At 32.3% G+C, this 19319-nt stretch overlaps 2 protein-coding genes across 2 annotated transcripts in view; both read left to right on the forward strand.

The window, feature by feature from the left end:
• Window positions 1–667: 667 nt before the first annotated feature.
• On the forward strand, window positions 668–8383 carry LOC148310938 (uncharacterized). Its single transcript, XM_088257559.1, has 3 exons — window positions 668–817; window positions 3154–3322; window positions 8221–8383. Exons 1-3 carry the CDS (start codon window positions 745–747, stop codon window positions 8282–8284), a joined length of 306 nt encoding a protein of 101 aa, XP_088113685.1. The 5' UTR covers window positions 668–744; the 3' UTR covers window positions 8285–8383.
• Window positions 8384–9153: 770 nt separating this feature from the next.
• Window positions 9154–19319, forward strand: part of LOC148310939 (uncharacterized) — a 98810-nt gene continuing 88644 nt past the window's right edge. Inside the window, exon 1 of the mRNA XM_088257549.1 lies at window positions 9154–9610. The gene's annotated coding sequence lies outside the window, so the exon portion shown is untranslated. The remainder of the gene's footprint in view (window positions 9611–19319) is intronic.

Below are 19319 nucleotides of genomic sequence, written 5' to 3' on the forward strand. Positions count from 1 at the left end.
AGCTGTTGTGCTTGAAGATGAACTTTTTTGTTTATAGTATCATGTTATATATTTAGTAAGTATGTTATAGAGGAACATACATATATATTTATGAGATACGAGGTAGTTATCTTGATTAGTTTTCTATTTTGTGTAAATGATAACATTCTACCCATGATTGACAACCACACTACTCAAATTTTTGGGACTGCTACACACATCATAAATCTCATGACGCTTCATGTGTCAGTTCACCGGAGCCATCTTAACTTTCATTTGGCAAAGACCCTTTTATTTAGATATATTTTCAATTTCAATTCGAACCCTTATCCGCACCCCAATGGTGCATAGGGCACTGCATTACACAAACACGGTGTTATCTTGATCGTTAACACACGAAGGAAAGGTGATCAGCCCTCCACTTCAGTACCAGTCCAGGGTAATATTGAATAAATATTAGAGTGAAAAAATCACTTATATTTATTTGAACCCCCCTGGGAATCGAACCCGGGACCTCCAGAATAGTAGCCGAGCGCGTTGACCTCATAACCGGATTATTTTACATACTGGGAGACGACTGAAAACTTGATCAACATTGTTTTTATTAATATTTTCATATTTTTTGCTGAAGTGGTGGCCCTGTCGCCAACGATTAGTGAGACATCACATTATATTTATGATGTCTTCCGCGAGATTGGGATTTAGTTGTCACCAATCTCCGCGCGCCGCCACACTTAACGCATTTACTAGTAGCCAATAGGAGCAATGAATGGACAAGTGTTGTGCGTCAAGTGGTGTACGGTCGCCCTGCTGCTTGCTGTCGCGTGCCAAACACTCGGTAAGTGATGAAAATCTTAGGGACTTTGTCCACTACACCGAATTTTACCGTCCGGCACGTCAGTTAGCGTTTTAAAACGATGATTGGCTTGGTTAGCTTGTGTTTTTTCCTTCTTTCTTCGGATCGGAGCTCTTGATCGGTGCGGGAACATTTTTCGCGTAAATTTGTTTACGCTTAACTGTCGTAGTCGCTTTAATTTTTCAAAACCGGACTGCCGGACGGTAAAATTCCGGGACAAGCGCCCTTAAACTCGAATTGATGAAAAATTTTCACATTTTGATAAAAAGAAAATAAAATAAAAAATAAGATATAATTAAGTAAAAAGAAGAATAAATTAAAAATTAAATAAAATAAAATAAAAAGAAGAATAAAAATGTCATATTTTGATAAAAAGAAGAATACGAATGTTTAAGTATTTAATGTTAATTGATCACTGTGTGTATTATTATAATCTGAGTCTGCCTCCGTGGTTTAATGGTTAGCGTGTTAAGCTACCGTGCTGGAGGTCCCGGGTTCGATTTCCAGGAAAGGGGGGGGGGGAATAAATATTAGTGATTTTACACTCCAATATTTAATCAGAGTAGGCAGTAGAGTTGGGTAAGGATAAGGCCATAGAGGGATACTGGTCATGTTTCCAACATGAAACGCGAGTAATCCATTAATAAAGGCACTGCTTTTCTGCCTATATAGAATGCACGCCTCTGCCTGGACTGGTCCCTGAAGCTTAGGAGTTACCTTGACTTTATGTAAGTAACGATGAAGATAACACTGCGTCAATACGATGCAGTGCCCTATGAACCACTGGGTGTGGATAGGGGTTAGAAGAAGAAAAAGATCACTGTGGGTAAAGTGATCACTTAACCAGCATATAACGGTTCAAAAGCTCCACCCTGATATGATTTTAAAAATATTGGTTTTGATTACCTACATGAAATTTGGTTGGAGTGCCAGACTATTTTTATCCAGATTTAATTGTCTAAATTCCATTATATATAGATCTGTTGGTACAAGGTGGGGCGCGGTCACTTCTTTATTTGAAACTCTCGCTACAAAATGACAGTTACTCCGAGAAAGCGTTTCGATAGAGCGTTTGAAAGCACGGGATCAAAAGTTTTTTTTTAGATTAGTTTAGTGCCAATCATGCCATGGACAAACGAGGAGCGTGCATTTGTCGTAGAGGCCTGCTTTTCCTTGGACCGTTCCGTCATCGCAATCCTGCGTGGATTCGAAAAACAATTCAATATCGCGTCTGCAGGTCATGTGCCTGATCCTAAATCGATTAGTTTGTGGGACATATTCAGAGACACTGGTAGTGTGAAGGAGAAACATAATGGACCTTCCAGAACAACCAGGACGCCTTAAAACGTCTAAAACGTCGTCCCCATATACATTTTTTCGATTTTTTTACCCAAACTGGGTGAAATGAATGTGGAGGATATGTGGTTCCACAGGATGGCACCACGGCTCACACGGCACGAACTTCTATTATTTTCTTGCGGAAGCACTATTCCGAACCTCTCATCTATCTTAGAGGCGATCTTCACTGGCCAGCGCGATCGCCAGATTTAGCCCTCTCTGAATATTTCCTGTGGGGTTACCTTAAAACATTGGTTTACACAAAACGTCTGAAAACACTTGCTCAGTTAATGGATGATATTTGTGCTGCTATTGCCGACAAAAATACAGATATGATGAAAAACTTGACAGAAATGCCAAAATTTGACTGTCTCAGCATAATGACGAGGTCAGTGGAAGCCGCCAAGATGTCGTTTTAAAAACACTGTTATTTAATATTATGATAGGCTGGTCTAAATTATGTGCACTCTATACATGTGCAATATTCACCATTCTACCTATAATTTGAATAGTGTCAACCACACTGAGCTTACAATATTTTGAGTGTGTCCTAATATTTGTTCATAAATCTGGATTATCTCCAATTAAAGGCGTTTTTTTCATATTATTTTTTGACATCTCATCATAGATGAAGAAGAATATGGAAGTCAATGACTTCAGTCACTCTCTTTGTTCAAATTCTGGGTTACTTCATCAACTTCTGTCCTGAAGAATACTATCTTAAACACTTGTTATATGTTAGAGAGTCAACCTATTTCAGCTGAGTAGGTTATTCCTGGTTACTTTTATATCAGACACGAGTGTGGTTATTTACAGGTTATGTGGTGACTCCCGCTCCGTGCCAGGAGATCCAGGTGTACAAGATGTGCAATTCCCCGTGTCCCATGACGTGCCGGAGTGTGATAGCACCCGGTACTCCATGCGAGTTCCTGCGTACCATGAAGCATGACATCATGATAGTAGAATATGGTCCATTACAGGTTATGTGGTGACTCCCCCTCCGTGCCAGGAGATCCAGGTGTACAAGATGTGCAACTCCCCGTGTCCCATGACGTGCCGGAGTGTGATGGCGCCCGGAGCTCCGTGCGGGTTCCAGTGCGCCAGGACTTGCTTATGTTTGCCAGGATTCCGCATGATAGCTAATGGAACGTAAGTAACCGAAACCTTATAGGACTCAATTACCGCTGTGGGTGGATGGTGGGTTTAGAAAAAAACCCAAGCTTCATCATGAAATGTAATAGAATTTGATGATTTTTTTATTTATTTATAGTTCACCAACAATGAAAAACATATTACAATAAATGAAATCCAGTGCAATACAAATTGTTTGAATGTTTTTCATCAATTAGGTGAGAACACAACAAGCTTACAGAAACAATAAAGGTGCAGGATATAAACATATCTAAATAGTAGAAATTTAGTTGTAAAAAGTATAATAACAATTAAAAGTAATGAAATAAAAATAAAAGTTTAAATTAAACTATGGTACATAAGGTACAAAATTCAAGACTCCATCAGATTGGTAAAATCAATTTTAAATTGATTTCACTAATCTGGTAAAAGGGTAAAGTGTAAGATTGTGGGTGCCATGAAGCGATTTGACTAAGTTTCGACATTTAAAATAAGTTTTTTAATGCTGTAATAGTATGATGTCCTCTTAAAAGCGACACATTAGTAAAATGAGTATACAAGTCCATTCCTCGGATAACAAATACACTTATATTTTTCCTTTCATTTCTAAATAACTTATGATGAACTTGTGTATGTCTACAAATAGTTGCCTTGTTCTAGCTGCCAGTCATGCTTTAAGCTACTTAAAAGCCACCAGCTAAAAAAAAGTAACACACCAAATTATTATTATTTTTTTTAAAAATAACTTTAGTCTGTTTTGACGAGAATTTTATTTTGTTAATACTTTACTAAATAATTAAAAATATAAACTATTTTCGTAACTTTATTATTTGAATATGTCAAAAGTACGTTCGATGGCTATGCTTCCTTAACGGACCCAAATTTGACTAGACGATGCGACAAATTTGACTAGACAAGCTGACCCTGTACCCAAAGGAAAGTCAACCTTCAACATAATTTTTATTATTATTTTTTCCAAAAATATAAAATGCAGCACAAGCTATTGAGGTAGTATTTTAAGAAAATGGCGCAATGCAAATTCTCCAAAATTATTATTAACACAATTATTATCTTCAATATTTAATTTTCGTATACAAATTGAAAGTTTGCTCGTTTATATGGACTGTAAAAATAATATTTGAAATGTTTTATAAATCTTTTTGGTAGTAGCCATTAAAATTAATTTCTGGAGTGAAATTTTAGTCTCCGAGTCGAGTCCATTGAAATGTAATAAAAGAGTGTTCCCCGTCCACAGCAGGGACACATTACTTAAATGACTAAAGACTTTTTGCTTTTATTAAAGGGGAATAAACGTTAAAATACGGGGAAAGTTGTGAAAGCGAGGGAAATGAATTTGTCGGGCGATGTGAAGTATAACGCTCGTGGTGAAACGATACCACGTATGTAAAGTATGAGAACTAGGTCACTAGATGATGCATACCTATACTTGAACTACCTTGTATAACTTAGAGTCTACTAATTAGCACGATTCAAAAAATAGGACAAAAAAACATTATTCTAATTGATTTTTTTACTGAAAACATAACGTTAAATTTTTACGAAGCTTATAAATTGACGAGTCATTTTTTTTTACAATATTTGGGGTAAGGATATAACAAACATTACAAATAAAAAGGCCCCTGCCAGATAAAAGTTAGCACAAATCAACCATACATACTGCTACAAAATCACACATGTAGCGACCTGAGAGTTATATGATGTATTTACGTATGCGTCAATTTTTAGTGTAGTTTTCAATCAAGGGTGGAATGGTAAATGTTCCACTAAATACCGTAAGCCCTCTAAATTCTGAGATGTTTTATGTTCTTCTTCATCTTTGTTGAGATGTCAAAATGAAAAAATATATCCCATGTGGAAAAATCCAGATTTGTTTTGGAAACACCAATTTTTTGTTTCATATTTAATTTAATTAATATAGTTATATAAAATACTATTCTTTAATTCATTTACAAGACATTTTTTATACTAGTTGCGCTGAGCCTCTCCAGCAAGAGACTAGGCTCTTGTGCTTGGAGAGGGACTTACACTCAATATATACTGTTTTTCATTGAATTTTTTATTTGTAAATATCCATCTTATTATTCAGTGTGTAATATGGAGAAGTCGACAATGGTGATTTGGTGATGTACGAGGTATTGCTGTTAGGCGAGCGATAAACTGACGCGGGACAATGTGTCGCAGTATTCTAAACTTGCGGTAGTTTAAGGGTTGATTCAAATCTTGGCAGTTAGATTTAGAATTTACGGCAGCTTAAAGCTCGATAACAAGATAAATGTATTAGACAGAGGTTATTCATCGGCAGTCGTAAAAAAAACAGCTCGTAAGTGATTGGTTTTTCTTAACTTTCTAACATGATCAAAGACACACGTACATATATTTCTTTCATCGTACATATACCATTAAAACATATTCTCAATATTATTAATATTTAAAGCATTTACTTTGCGGTTAGTCATTTTTACTTTTATATTTTTTACAAAAATGTTAGTAATATTAGTACATAACCGAGATTTTTATATCTACCGGTTTCGAGACGTACCCATCTCTTCGTCAGGACCATCATTTCCACACCATGCAAATAATACTACTAGACATAAAAATCTCGGTTAGTGGTTTTACACTATTATTACTAACATTTCCATAAAAACAATTTTTAATTAATAATGATCCTTACTGGTGCATTCCGCACCGAGGGCACATTTAACAATACTTGTTGGATAAATTATTTGCAAGTCGTTATGACATGGTCGATGACGTGAACATGTGTCCAAATACTAGTTCACAAATCTGAGTTTTCTCCACTTAGAAGTTATTTTTACATTTTATTTGACATCTCAACATAAATGAAGAAGAATATAAAAGTCAACAAATTCCTCTTCATAGTATATATATAGTTTTAAAATAAAGATTTGTAAACAAGTATTTAGACACACACAAAATATTATGATAAACTAATAATTACAAACGTAATAAGATAACAAAATATTATGATAAACTAATAATTACAAACGCAATAAGATAACAAAATAATAAAATAAACTAATAATTGTAAACGCTTGCGTGATGCGTTATTGATAAACTAATAATTACATCTACATATATAAATTCTTAAAAATAATATTACCAACAATTCTATTAAGCTTAAAAATATTAATTCTCATTAATATGGCCATGTCAATAAATTCTTCCTTTCCCAGAAAATAAATATAAGGGTACATACCTACACCCCCCATTAGCTACTGTTGTCTCCCATAAAACTGTCACTTAGAATTGTATAGCTACATAAGGACCGTAGTCCATTTGATCTTCACATTCGTTTGATAATGCCCTAACAAGGCGAAACAATAGTCACAGTATAATTTTTTATGTGTTTTTGTTAATAAAATACAGCTTAGTAGACTCAAAAAAATCTGTGTTTGATTTAAAATTAATACATAAAATGAATAAATATAGCTGATTAAAAGTTGCTTGAAAAATCTAAAATTATGTTTTCAGCCATTTTCAGGCAAAAATTAATCAATTTTTTTTTAAAGAAGGATGAAAATAGACTGAATGCAGTCGAAATACGTTATATCGGATGAATGTATGGCAAAACGTTGTATAACAGATGTTCGAATGGTGATTTAACTAAATAATGCAAGGCTGAGATAAGCGTTATCAACAAAATTAATTAGGTGCGTTAAGATGGTTTGGGCATGTGAATCGAATGAGTGACGAAAAAATACTTGTAGTATACTATAATTTATAAGGCAAATATAGTTAAAAATTGAAGCAGAGAAGGACCGAGGAAAACTTGGAAAGTATTTCAAATACTTGAAGTGGTCAAGTCAGAAGTCGGAATAATCGGCGGGTATGTATGAGGAGATGCATAAATGTGAAAGAAGTTAAGATTGTTTGCAAAAAACATGTGGCGTTTTATTCTTTTAACCTACCCTGCGGGGAAGTTGCGTGATGTTTAGTCTGTTTGTTTATTATTAATGACCCACCTGAACATTCAAGTTTGGCCCCTGTAAAGGTTGAAGTTCACACAATTTTATTAAATGTATTTTTATGTAAATATTCAACACCGTTGTTTACTGAAAATTAGTAAACTTTTTGAAGTATTGAAAACTAAATCTGAAAGGTTGTGAAAGCGTTGTTGGCTGAAAATTTAAATTGAATTCTAATGAATACGATATTGAAAAATAAATGAGAATTTAAGATAAATTTATGATGGTATGGGATAATATTTTTATAAAGACCCTAGACAAAATACGCATGTGTGCATTTGACACTTAATTTATTAAATAAATACATTTTTACAGGAAATTATGAGTCCAAAAGAAATTTTACGAGGAAAAATAATATCCTTTGGCATTAATTATTAATTGATTCTGCAGTCATATTGTAGTAATACATATCCATTTTTAATTTAAGTTTTACTTGGCAAATACTATTATTTTTTCAAATCTATTGCGACACGTGTTTCGATGCATTCCGCATTATGATTAAATACCGTGTCAAAATGATGTCGAATCGATCGAAAAAATATCATAATATATTTTGAGAAAAAGTGGTAAATATTCATTTAGTAAAATTTGATTAAAATCAAAAGATATCACCACAATGAGAATCATCTATCATTTAAAAAAAATAGATGTTTCATCTCAAGTTGATCCTATAATAATGAAATTTGTTTGGGCTACAGAATGTGTGCTATTCATAAATATTATAATATTTGAAAAAATATATCTTTGTCTTTCTTGTGTACTGTTACATATATGGGTTTAAGGAAATTTGTAAGCTTTACACTATGATTTATAAGAAATGTATTATGAAATGTTCATGACATGATGTAACATGTTCGAGGAAATTTATATTCTTTCGTAATAATATTGTGTTTATTATTTTTACAGGTACCTACAGATAGGAGTTCGCGTTCCTGGAGTATTGTGCAGAGATACCTGTCGGCCATATTGAGTGCTATAGAAATTAATATTAAAGTTATACGTTTTATAGATAAACAATTACACGTAGGTTTTATTATAATTTAAGCTTAATAAATTATTACCGTAATCACTTCCAGGGTTTTATTTATCTACATTTTTGTTTAATTTTGTAAATAATTATTTTTAACATTCTTTTAATCACTCATCGTCCACTTTTCATTCTTTTTCACATACAAATCCTTATCAAATTTGATATATGAAGATGAAAACAGCTCCCAAGTCGAGAAAACCCAGATTTCTGAACAAGTATTTGGACACACTCAAAATGTTGTGAATAAAAATAACTGGTCAAATTATAATCTGCATAAAATTGAAATTCATGTTTTTAGGCGTTCCAAGAATTGTAATTAAGGTTTTTCTTATTTTAAAACTGATTGTATTAGAAAAATGTTGGTAATATTAGTATATAACCACTTATCGAGATTTTAATATCTACTGGTTTCGAGACGTAACCGTCTCTTCGTCAGGAGAATCACTACAACAGCATTCAAACAATACTACAGGTCACTACAGTATATATATACTAATATTACATTTTTTTGTAAAAAATATAACAATCAAAATGACTAGCTGCAAAGTAAATCCTTTAAATATTTAAAAATATTGAAAATATTATATTATTAGATAAAAACATTTTAGATACTTAATCCTAGTATATTTTAAATAAATATAATGAAAAGTTTTGTTACACAAATTAGAATAGTTGAAAATTATACAAACGCGCATTCTACTGCCTTTCCAATAACGGCAGTATTTATTCGCCTGAAATATCGTGAAAAGTCGTTTGCGCAACGCGCATGCGCCAACCCAGTTTTACAATATGGCGTCCATCGGCGAGAAGCTTACTCGAACAGAAGCTGCTTTTGTACATAACTAACCAGTAAAATCCACAAGAAAGCGCCGATATAGTGAAACGGGTCGTCAAATATGAAGACATTAAATTAACCGACATTGAAACGTCAAGTGGAGTCATGTTTAAACGATTTGAGACTATTTTTTTGAGTTGTAAAGGGTGTGTTGTTCGACCGGTGGGATTGTTTACCAGTTTTCAATGATGTCCAAGTATTTTTCCGTTTGATAAATAATCAAATTAGACAGAACATATCAAAACAACAACAGTTTAATTAAAAAAATTAATAAATATTAACATTATTAATACATTTTTAAGTTTTGTGTGAAAGTTGATTAAATTATAAATTGCTAAAATGAAATGAATATAATATAAGTTATTGGCTTCAAACTACAATAAGACATAAAACTATTTTTTGTGGTGTTCAGGTGTGAGTCAAGCATTAAGGTAAGATACTTTATCATTTTTTAAAATTGAAATTTATATATCAAATTTCTTGTACAAAATATACATTGGTGAGATCTTTTTTAAGAAGCAATATCTTCCAACTAACCAAATACCGAGAGGTGATACTGGTGTATGAAGCTTTTAAAGGCATTTGAGACTAGAGAGCACATAGTGCTTGTACGTAAGTATAAATAATAAAAAAAAAACTTGAAAACAAATGAATCACAGTATTACTGAAAAAAAAGGTGATAACAAGGTCGACAAAGAAATAAGAATCAGATAAGGAGTTGAACGGGAGAGATAGAGAAAAACCAAGAAATAATTATACTATGGAATGTCATTGTTCCAAGGATAGAATATTGTTTCAGGCATTTCTTGATAGTTCACGGTATAAGGATATATATATATATATATATATATATATATATATATATATATATATATATATATATATATATATATATATATATATATATATATATATATATATATATATATATATATATATATATTTTATTTATTTTATTTTTTTTTAAATATTTTGACCATTCAACGAAGATGAAGAAGATATTGAAAATCTGGATATTTATAGGGCTTATGACCTATCATTGCTGATTTAAGTGATCACTTTATATAGTGTAACATTCTCCATTCGAAACATGATTGACAACCACACTATTCGAAATTTTGGAACTCATACAAATATAATAATAAAATTTCACGTTTGAGTTCACGGTAGTATCTATGGTTGATTTGAGTACACTTTTATTAAGCAGAGACCCTGATATTTAAATGTATGCAATATCCTTACCGAATCATTTTATATACAGCGAGAAGCCAAAAAACACGATTTTTCAATTTTTATGCAACTTTTTATTTAAACCAGTTATTTTATTCACAACGTTTTGGGTTCACAAATCTAGGTTTCTCTGCATAAGAGAATAGAAATTTTCATTTTTTTGTAACAGACCAATAATCATATGATTTTTGCATTGCATTGTTTTTTCTATTTGAATATTTTATTCATAACACAGTTCCGCTTTTCGGGTCGTTTGTGTGGCAAAAATGTATTTAAATTGAATTAATTTTAAATGTATTTAATCATGCTTTTAAATTTAAAAAAAATTGAACCACGATTTCATTATTCTACTCGGCCTTATCCGAGCCCAAATGGTGCATTACCGTATTGGATTGATCTGGTGTTCATTCAATCAGGATTGTATAATTGTAGAGTGATTATTCCTGGATATAGTAGTGGAATAGATGTGATGCAGACGACGTTAGTGAAGGAGCATATTATTTGACAAATAAAGCAAAAATGGTAGAGTAAGGATTTTGTATCACAATTTTTCATATAATCTTGTTTTCGTTTTCCTTGGAATTGGAGTGAAATATGAAGCCATCACGAAAAGTCATAAAGAAACATATTCCTTTTATTAAATCCATAAAGCCTTATCTACAATACAGCGTAATAGTCAAAATAGCAGGCAAATAATGAAGTCGTAAAAATTGACGTAAAAGAAAATATTAGTAACAATATTGCAAAGATACCCTGTTTTACGCGGTTTCCATATTCGCGATTTCCCCTTCAAATTGTGATACTTTTAAACGCCTCAATTTAAACGATTACATATCGCATTAAAAACAAAATAAATAAAATAAAACACCCGATTAGTGAACTTGAACAATTGGACCATTTTGTTGTTTTAATTTTGTGAATTATAACAAAAACATGTTAAGACATGTTACAATGATTAAAGAAAACACTTGTTTTTTACCACTTGAGTTTTATTATAGACTACATGTTTCAGAAGTTAAACTTCCATCATTCAGGTCTGTATAAAAACTAAAATATAAAATATAAAATTGTTCTATAAATAAGGAGAGGGGAAAAGTAAGGGGGAGGGGTTAGTCAAGGGGCGGAGTTTGAAAACAAAGGAAAAATGGAAAGCAAAGGTGAAGAATTTTGAAACAATATATAATATTATTTTTTTTTAAATTTCCATAGTAAATTTAATATTATTATATAATGTGTTGATGTGGGTAAGGAATGAATCTAATTGTCTATCAGTCCCAATAAAAAAAATATTATAAGATTTATTACAAAAAAGTGGTGTTTATGAAATTTCGTGTGGAGATCGTGATAAAAAATTCATGTTTCAAAATTCTTCACCTTTGCTTTCCATTTTTCCTTTGTTTTCAAACTCCGCCCCTTGACTAACCCCTTCCCCTTACTTTCCCCTCTCCTTCTCCTTATTTATAAAACAATTTTATATTTTATATTTTAGTTACTATACAGACCTGAATGATGGAAGTTTAACTTCTGAAACATGTAGTCTATAATAAAACTCAAGTGGTAAAAAACAAGTGTTTTCATTAATCATTATATTTATATATATATATATATATATATATATATATATATATATATATATATAAAAAAAAAAAACTAACTAACCATCACGCCGCTTCCCCGCAGGGGTAGGCAGAGAGAATCGAACGCCACATCACTCTGTCTTTGCAAACATTCTTTGCCTCTTCTACATTCATGCATCTCCTCATACATACCCGACGATTATTACGACTCCTGACCCGGCCGCTTTCAAGTATTTGACATACCTGATTGTGCCAAGTTTTCCTCGGTCGTCCTTCTGCTTCTTTTTCCTACTACATTCGCTCCATAAATTTGTTTAACCGTTCTTTCTTCGCTCATACGCTCCACATGTCCAAACCATCTCAACACACCTTTCTTAATTTTATCGATAATGCTTATCTTTCATTCTTATATATATATAAATGTATATATATACATATATATATATATATATATAATATATATATATATATATATATATATATATAAATGTATATATATACATATATATATATATATATAAATATATATATATATATATATATATATATATATATATATATATATATATATATAAATATATATATATATATATATATATATATATATATATATATGTATATATATATATATATATATATATATATATATATATATATATATATATATATATATATATATATATATATATATATATATATATATATATATATATATATATATATATATATATATATATATATATATATATATATATATATATATATATATATATATATATATATATATATATATATATATATATATATATATATATATATATATATATATATATATATATATATATATATATATATATATATATTTATTATTTTTATATAAATATATACATAATAATACAAAAATGAAGTTATTAATGGACAAAGAATAAAAATGAAAACGGGAATAATTTACTGTACGCATAGTTATAGAATATAAAAGTTTTTTTTCTTAGTATTTCAAACACATGGCTTATATGACTGAGCAAAATATCATGATAACTGTGAAACGATATAGGAAATATTAAAACAATTTCTAAATATCACGTATTGCGCGACAACCTACTCGTAGAAGTCGTCCGCTCTATCAAGTTATTTCCTAGGTTGCGAAATGCGATTTGTCGAGGGTTGGGATCTCCAGGGGTTGGTCGGGTTAAGGGCTGCTATTCGATACGCGGGCGCGGGGGCGAGAATGCGGAAGGTTACTAACTTCTTTTATTCATCTCCTCACTCTATTGAGAATATAATCTAAACACAATTATATGTACATTCGTACGATTAAATATAATTTTTGATTTTTTGACATCTCAACATGGATGAAGAAGAATATGGAAATCTGGACATTTACGGGGCTTACGACCATCATAGGCTGGTGTAAGTGATCACTTTACACACGTGTAATATTCACCAATCCTACCCATGATTGACAACCTACTACTCAAATTCTTGAAACTTCTATACATATTTTACAAATTTGAAGCAAAGTGCTTGAATTCAATAGAATTTCACTAGGACATCTACGGTGAGTTGAAAGAAGTTTTTTATTGTACAGAAAATCTTTTATTTGAATGTCAGGTCCAAATACTGGATTAAAATCACACACATGAGAAACGCTAGAAAAATCTTTTTATTTTATCACTTAAAACAGCCTATGATGGTCGTAAGCCCCGTAAATGCCCAGACTTATTAAATATTTTTCTTCATCTATGTTGAGATGTCAAAAAACAATATAAAGAAAGAGTGAAGATATATTCTCTCATCCTACCCATGCGGGAAAGTAGCGTGATGGTTAGTTAGTTAACTATGGTGAATTTCATATGTGCGTATTCTCACCTTATCAGGAAAACTCGTCTTTCATTGAACACGTATTCAGTGCGACTAACCAAAAAATATGGAGGATAGAAATATACGTAGAGTCTTGGAGATGAAAATCTAAGGGGACAAAACGTAGTCATATGAGGGAAAAAGTAAAAGAAACAGCCTAACATATGCGGCAAGAATGGGTGATGGAAATATCGAAAATTCGTAATAAATCTCTCAAACTTTCTGCATGCTTCCTAGACGGCGCAACAAGAAGAAAGAATAACTGGGCACCATAATCGCAAGACCTTAGTAAAACCGGTCTTATCCTTTAAAAATAAGAAGGTTATAGCGCTTAAATAATAAACATAATGTTACTACAACTCGCGTCAGTCGTTTTACGGATTTTGAGTAATAAAACTTGTGCAAACTTCAAAGAAATTGTGTAGATATATCATTCCACATTGAAATGAAACTTTATAAAGAACACAATAAAGGACATCATTCACAAAACAATAAACTCTGCCTCGAAATGTTCATTCCCTTACAAATTAAATAATAGCCCTTTTGTCAAAAACGTAGCTCTGTTTAAGGGATGTAATTTACGAGCTGTACAAACGAAGGTAGCATATTCACACGTGTACCGTGTACACGCCACGTGCTGTATAGGGTGACTATAAAGGCACTTAAAAATATATATATTTTACGTATAAAAAAATATCATCTGCGTATAAAGCAGGCCTGGTGTCTTACCATGGCTTATCCATTTGGATTTGTTTTGCTACTTTATTTCGTAAGCATCTATACTTCTCTGCTTAAAACTACGTTGTTCCCTACATGTTCTAACTGATGAATCCCCAATATGCGCCTGTAGCACCACATCTCAAACACCTCCAGACGACCCTGTTCTGCCTACCCGATAGTCCACGTAAAATAAAAAAAAATGACTTTGTGAAAAATGCACCTTTTCTGATAACTTTAAAGAAACATCTGAGACATTCCTATCTATCATTAATATCCTAACTTTCCATCAAATCTCATTCCTTAGTTTTTCCTCTACCTCCTTCCCGAAACTCCCTTATTCCTTCGCCTTTCTTATTTTCGTAAATTCGTAATTTTTATAAATATTTTAAATAAAGTAATCACTCCATTAATTTTCAAACCCTTATCCGCACCCCAATGGTGCATAGGGCACTGCATCATTTAAACGCAGTTTTACCATGATCGTAAACACATGAGGAAAGGCGATCAGCCCTCCGCTTCAGGTACCAGTCCAGGGTAATATTGAATAAATATTAGAGTGAAAAAATCACTTAAATTTATTTGACTCCCCCAGGAATCGAACCCGGGACCTCCAGAATGGTATCCGAGCGTGCTGACCATAACACTACGGAGGTGGACATTAATACAGAAGTAAATTGTAATTAACGATTTTTTTTCTTCTCATTTATACTTTTTGGTCAAGCACTATCTACCCTCTGATTGCAAACAGCCATATATGGTATCAAAAGCTTTGACCAATATCATTTGTCTGTTTTTGGTTGGTCAGAAGATATTGCTTCTCAGCAATACGGCCGCCAATGCACATATTTTTCTGTATATGAAGATAAAATAAAAAATATAAAAAAGAAAAAAACATAGTTAACACCCTGTTTTTCTGTACTGTGCGTAAGCTATACCAGTATATACTGTATTTGATATTTATATATGAGTTTTAAAGTTGTGCGTATGTACCGACTGTGTAGTAAGTATTACGATCTACGTTCATGATGTATGGTAATTTATACGGTATGCTGCGTCGTGAAATTATTTCTCCAGGCTTCAGGCTTCATTAGATTTAATTTCGTTTGATACGAAGCGTTATGTCAATTGTATTACGTCGAAACTATTTGTTTTAAATATTAGAACTGGCAGCTAGAGAATTACATAGCAGAATTGTGATTTGAAGGTTCCTTAATATGATTTATCTTACAAATTTGAGAATCAGGCATCAATCAATTTACTGGATTGAGATCTATAATATTTTGATCTTCTTAGCATTTTTTGACATCCCATCAAAGATGAAGAAGAATATGGAGGTCTGCATTTACGGGGCTGACGACCGTCATAGGCTGGTTTAAGTATTCACTTTACACACGTGTAATATTCACCAATCCTACCCATTATTGACAACCACATTACTAGCTATTTCTTTGTACTAGCTAGGGTGAAAAGACATAGAGAAGGATAAATATGCCAAAAAGTACCTTTTCATTATAGTAGAACTAACTAAATAACCATCATGCTACTTCTCCGCAAGGGTAGACAGAGAGAATAGAACGCCACACCAATCTGTCTACAACAATATTCGTCTTTTCCACATTCATGCTTTCTCTACATTATTTGGAATTTTTCGAATCCTGACCCGCAGATGATTTCGACTCCCAATCACTTTCAAGCATTTGAAATACTTGATCACGCCAAGTTTTCTTCGATCTTCCTCTGCTTCTATTTTCAACTTCATTTGCAACATATATTTGTTTCACTGTTCTTTCTTCACTCATTCGATTGACATCTCAACACACCTTTCTTAATTTTGCCGATAATGCTTATCTATTCCTAACGTTCTTTTCTTATATCACTATTCGATACAAACATCGTTTTGCCGCACATTCGCCTAATTTATCGCATTTTAACTGCACCCAGTCAACTTGCATCCTTCTTAAATAATTATCGGGTATGTAAAAAGGAGATGCATGAATGTGGAAGAGGCGTAGAATGATTACAAAGACAGAGTGGTGTGGCATTCTATTCTCTCTGCCTACCCCTGCGAATAAGCGGTAGTGGTTAGTTAGTTAGTTTCATCCTGCTTTTGTTAAATCCATGCTTCACTTCCATGCATTAGGGTTGGAACCAGGACTCTGTTACGCCAATCCAATTTCTATACGATTGTGACGCACTCGCTCGCAAACGAAGTCAATGGACTCTGAGAATGCGAAGCTCCTACCACCAAGACAGGTCGTAAGTTACATGACTCACGTAGGTCTTGGCAGTGAGCTGTAATACAGAGGGAGCTCACAATAGACCTAATATGGTCGCAGTGACATAAGGGATGCAAGATCCCTTGACCTCGAAAAAAAGACTCTGTTACACTGTGTAGTACATACTGTAGAAAAGAAACTTGGTTTTATTAATATATAGAAAATACCGCTGAATTTGATATAACGGAATTCAATCATTCCTTGGACCCTTTTTCATCCCCGAAGACCCTGATTATGTGATTAAATTAGGCAGTCGAACGGCGAATCATTTGGGTCCAAAGCTACAACGGTTCTAGTACGATTAGCTAGCCATTTACATACAGGCTTAATAACGTATCTGACTACGTTTTGTATAAAAAGCTCATTCGAGGCAAAAATCTCATTTCTGTAGCGCTCGGGAGAATTCGCTTAAACTTATATAAACACGGTCTTATAAGAATTTGAGCGGGTATATAAATGTATACCTGTAATGTTGTATTATATATTTTGCCTTGTCACATTGATTCATTATGAAATTCCCTCGTATTAAATATTATATTATAAAAAAATTAACTAACTAACCATTACGTGGCTTCTCCGCAGGGGTAGGCAAAGGTGAATAGAACGCCACACCACTTTGTCTTTGCAAACATTATTCGCCCACATTCACGCATCTCCTCGTACATTCCCGACGATTATTCCGACTTCTGACCTGACTGTTTTCAAGTATTTGACATACCTGATCATGCCAAGTTTTTCTCGGTCATACTCTGCTCCTTTTTCCGACGATATTCGCCTCATAAATTTGTTTTACCGTTCTTACCTCACTCATTCGTTACACATGCCCAAACCATATCAACGCACCTTTCTTAATTTTATCGATAGTGCTTATTGCCTCGCATTATTTCTTTATTTCACCATTCGAAGATGTATGGTACATCGTTTTGTCGCACATTCGAGGGATCGCATTTCGACTGCATTCAGTCAGCTTCATCTTTTTTTTCCAACTCCATGCTTCGTTTCCATGAATTAGGATTGGAAGAGAGCCCTGTTGTTTACTGCTTGTTTAGCTTTCGATGATAGGTTTTTATTGGATATAACTGATTTCAGTGCACCATTTACTCTTTAAGGTAATTTAAATATTCTTATATTTTATATTGATAAGCAATATTCAAATTACAAATTTATTTGACAAGTCAGAGTAAACAATATTATTTGGTCAGGTTGGCGCTATAAATGCAGATTTATATCAGATACGTTTTAAAGCAGATCAAAATTTAATGAAATCGAAACATAATTTAGTGTCCCCAATATGTCGGTATTAGAATGCCCATCAAACAAGGCACCCACCCTCAGTGGGTCCATTTTTGATTTTCAATTATTAGTTGTTGAATTGAAATAATCCTAATGAATATATGCTAATTATGTGGAATTTATAAAGCTGTCAATACTATCATTGGAGCGATCGTCAAGCTTAAAATTCGCTCGGTGGTGAAATTATTTTGATATGAGATCGAAATGCTAAATTCATTCCAATTAGAGATTAAATCCTTAAATGGGCATTTGTTACCATATATTCTGTTAACGATATTGAATGAATTGAAATATTATAATTAAATCGACTTTATTTTGTGTATCACACCGTTTTAATACGAGTATTTTAACTTGATAAATTAATCATTTTTCTTGTTGAAAATTGATCGAAATTTCCCAAATTGAGTGAATTGGCCAATTCAACCTAAACAATCAATTTAGACACATTGATTCGATTGATAAAATTTACTGATTTCATTTCTTGAATGTGTGGAAGTTTTTGGTAGGAAAGGAATCTGATTGGAAGGAAATGTAATTAATTATGAGTATTTTGATGTTTTTAATGTTGTAGAATTTGATAAACCTTGATGATGACAAAGTTCTTGTCGAAACCGGTAGGTCAAAGTGTACTAATAATAAAAAAGCGGTTAAAACAAAGTTGTTTAATTTTATAAAGTTTACCAATTTTATTAATTGATTCACCAGTCACTTTGTGGTAATATCTATCCATTTTTAATTCAAATTTTACCTTTTAAATACCACTAATTTTTAAATCTATTTTGATAAGTGTTTTGATGCATTCCGCATCATTTTCACAATAGATTAAAAAAAACAAGTGTTTTCCAAGTTGGGTAAAATAACCATAGTGTAATGTTATGTTGAAATTGTTTTAAAGATTGTGATGTAAAATAATTTATATATTTTTAATATGTGATAATTTTCTTTTCCACAATTAAATCATCAAAATATATTTGATTTTATCCGTTAAAAACTAAGTGAATCCTTTTAATACAATACACATACTACTAAAATCGTCAAAAACATCAACATTTTCGTTAATTTCTATTAACCCTTACCGCGTGAAATTCAGTCGATACGAATATTACCTCATCTGGGATCACTTTGATCCGAAATTATTTCCAAACCCATCGTGGGAATATCTTCAAGCCCTCCCCAAGTACCCA

The sequence above is a fragment of the Brachycentrus maculatus genome, unplaced genomic scaffold (genome assembly GCF_059751285.1).
Source record: "Brachycentrus maculatus isolate JH-2025_06_01 unplaced genomic scaffold, ASM5975128v1 h1tg000082l, whole genome shotgun sequence".
Lineage (NCBI taxonomy): Eukaryota > Metazoa > Arthropoda > Insecta > Trichoptera > Brachycentridae > Brachycentrus > Brachycentrus maculatus.

Excerpts from the sequence above, each read along its gene's own strand:
- LOC148310938 (XM_088257559.1), top strand. The coding sequence starts at position 745 with ATGAATGGACAAGTGTTGTGCGTCAAGTGGTGTACGGTCGCCCTGCTG. Across the intron at positions 818-3,153 it reads TGTCGCGTGCCAAACACTCG|GTTATGTGGTGACTCCCCCT; the intron begins GTAAGTGATGAA and ends GGTCCATTACAG. Across the intron at positions 3,323-8,220 it reads CGCATGATAGCTAATGGAAC|GTACCTACAGATAGGAGTTC; the intron begins GTAAGTAACCGA and ends TTATTTTTACAG.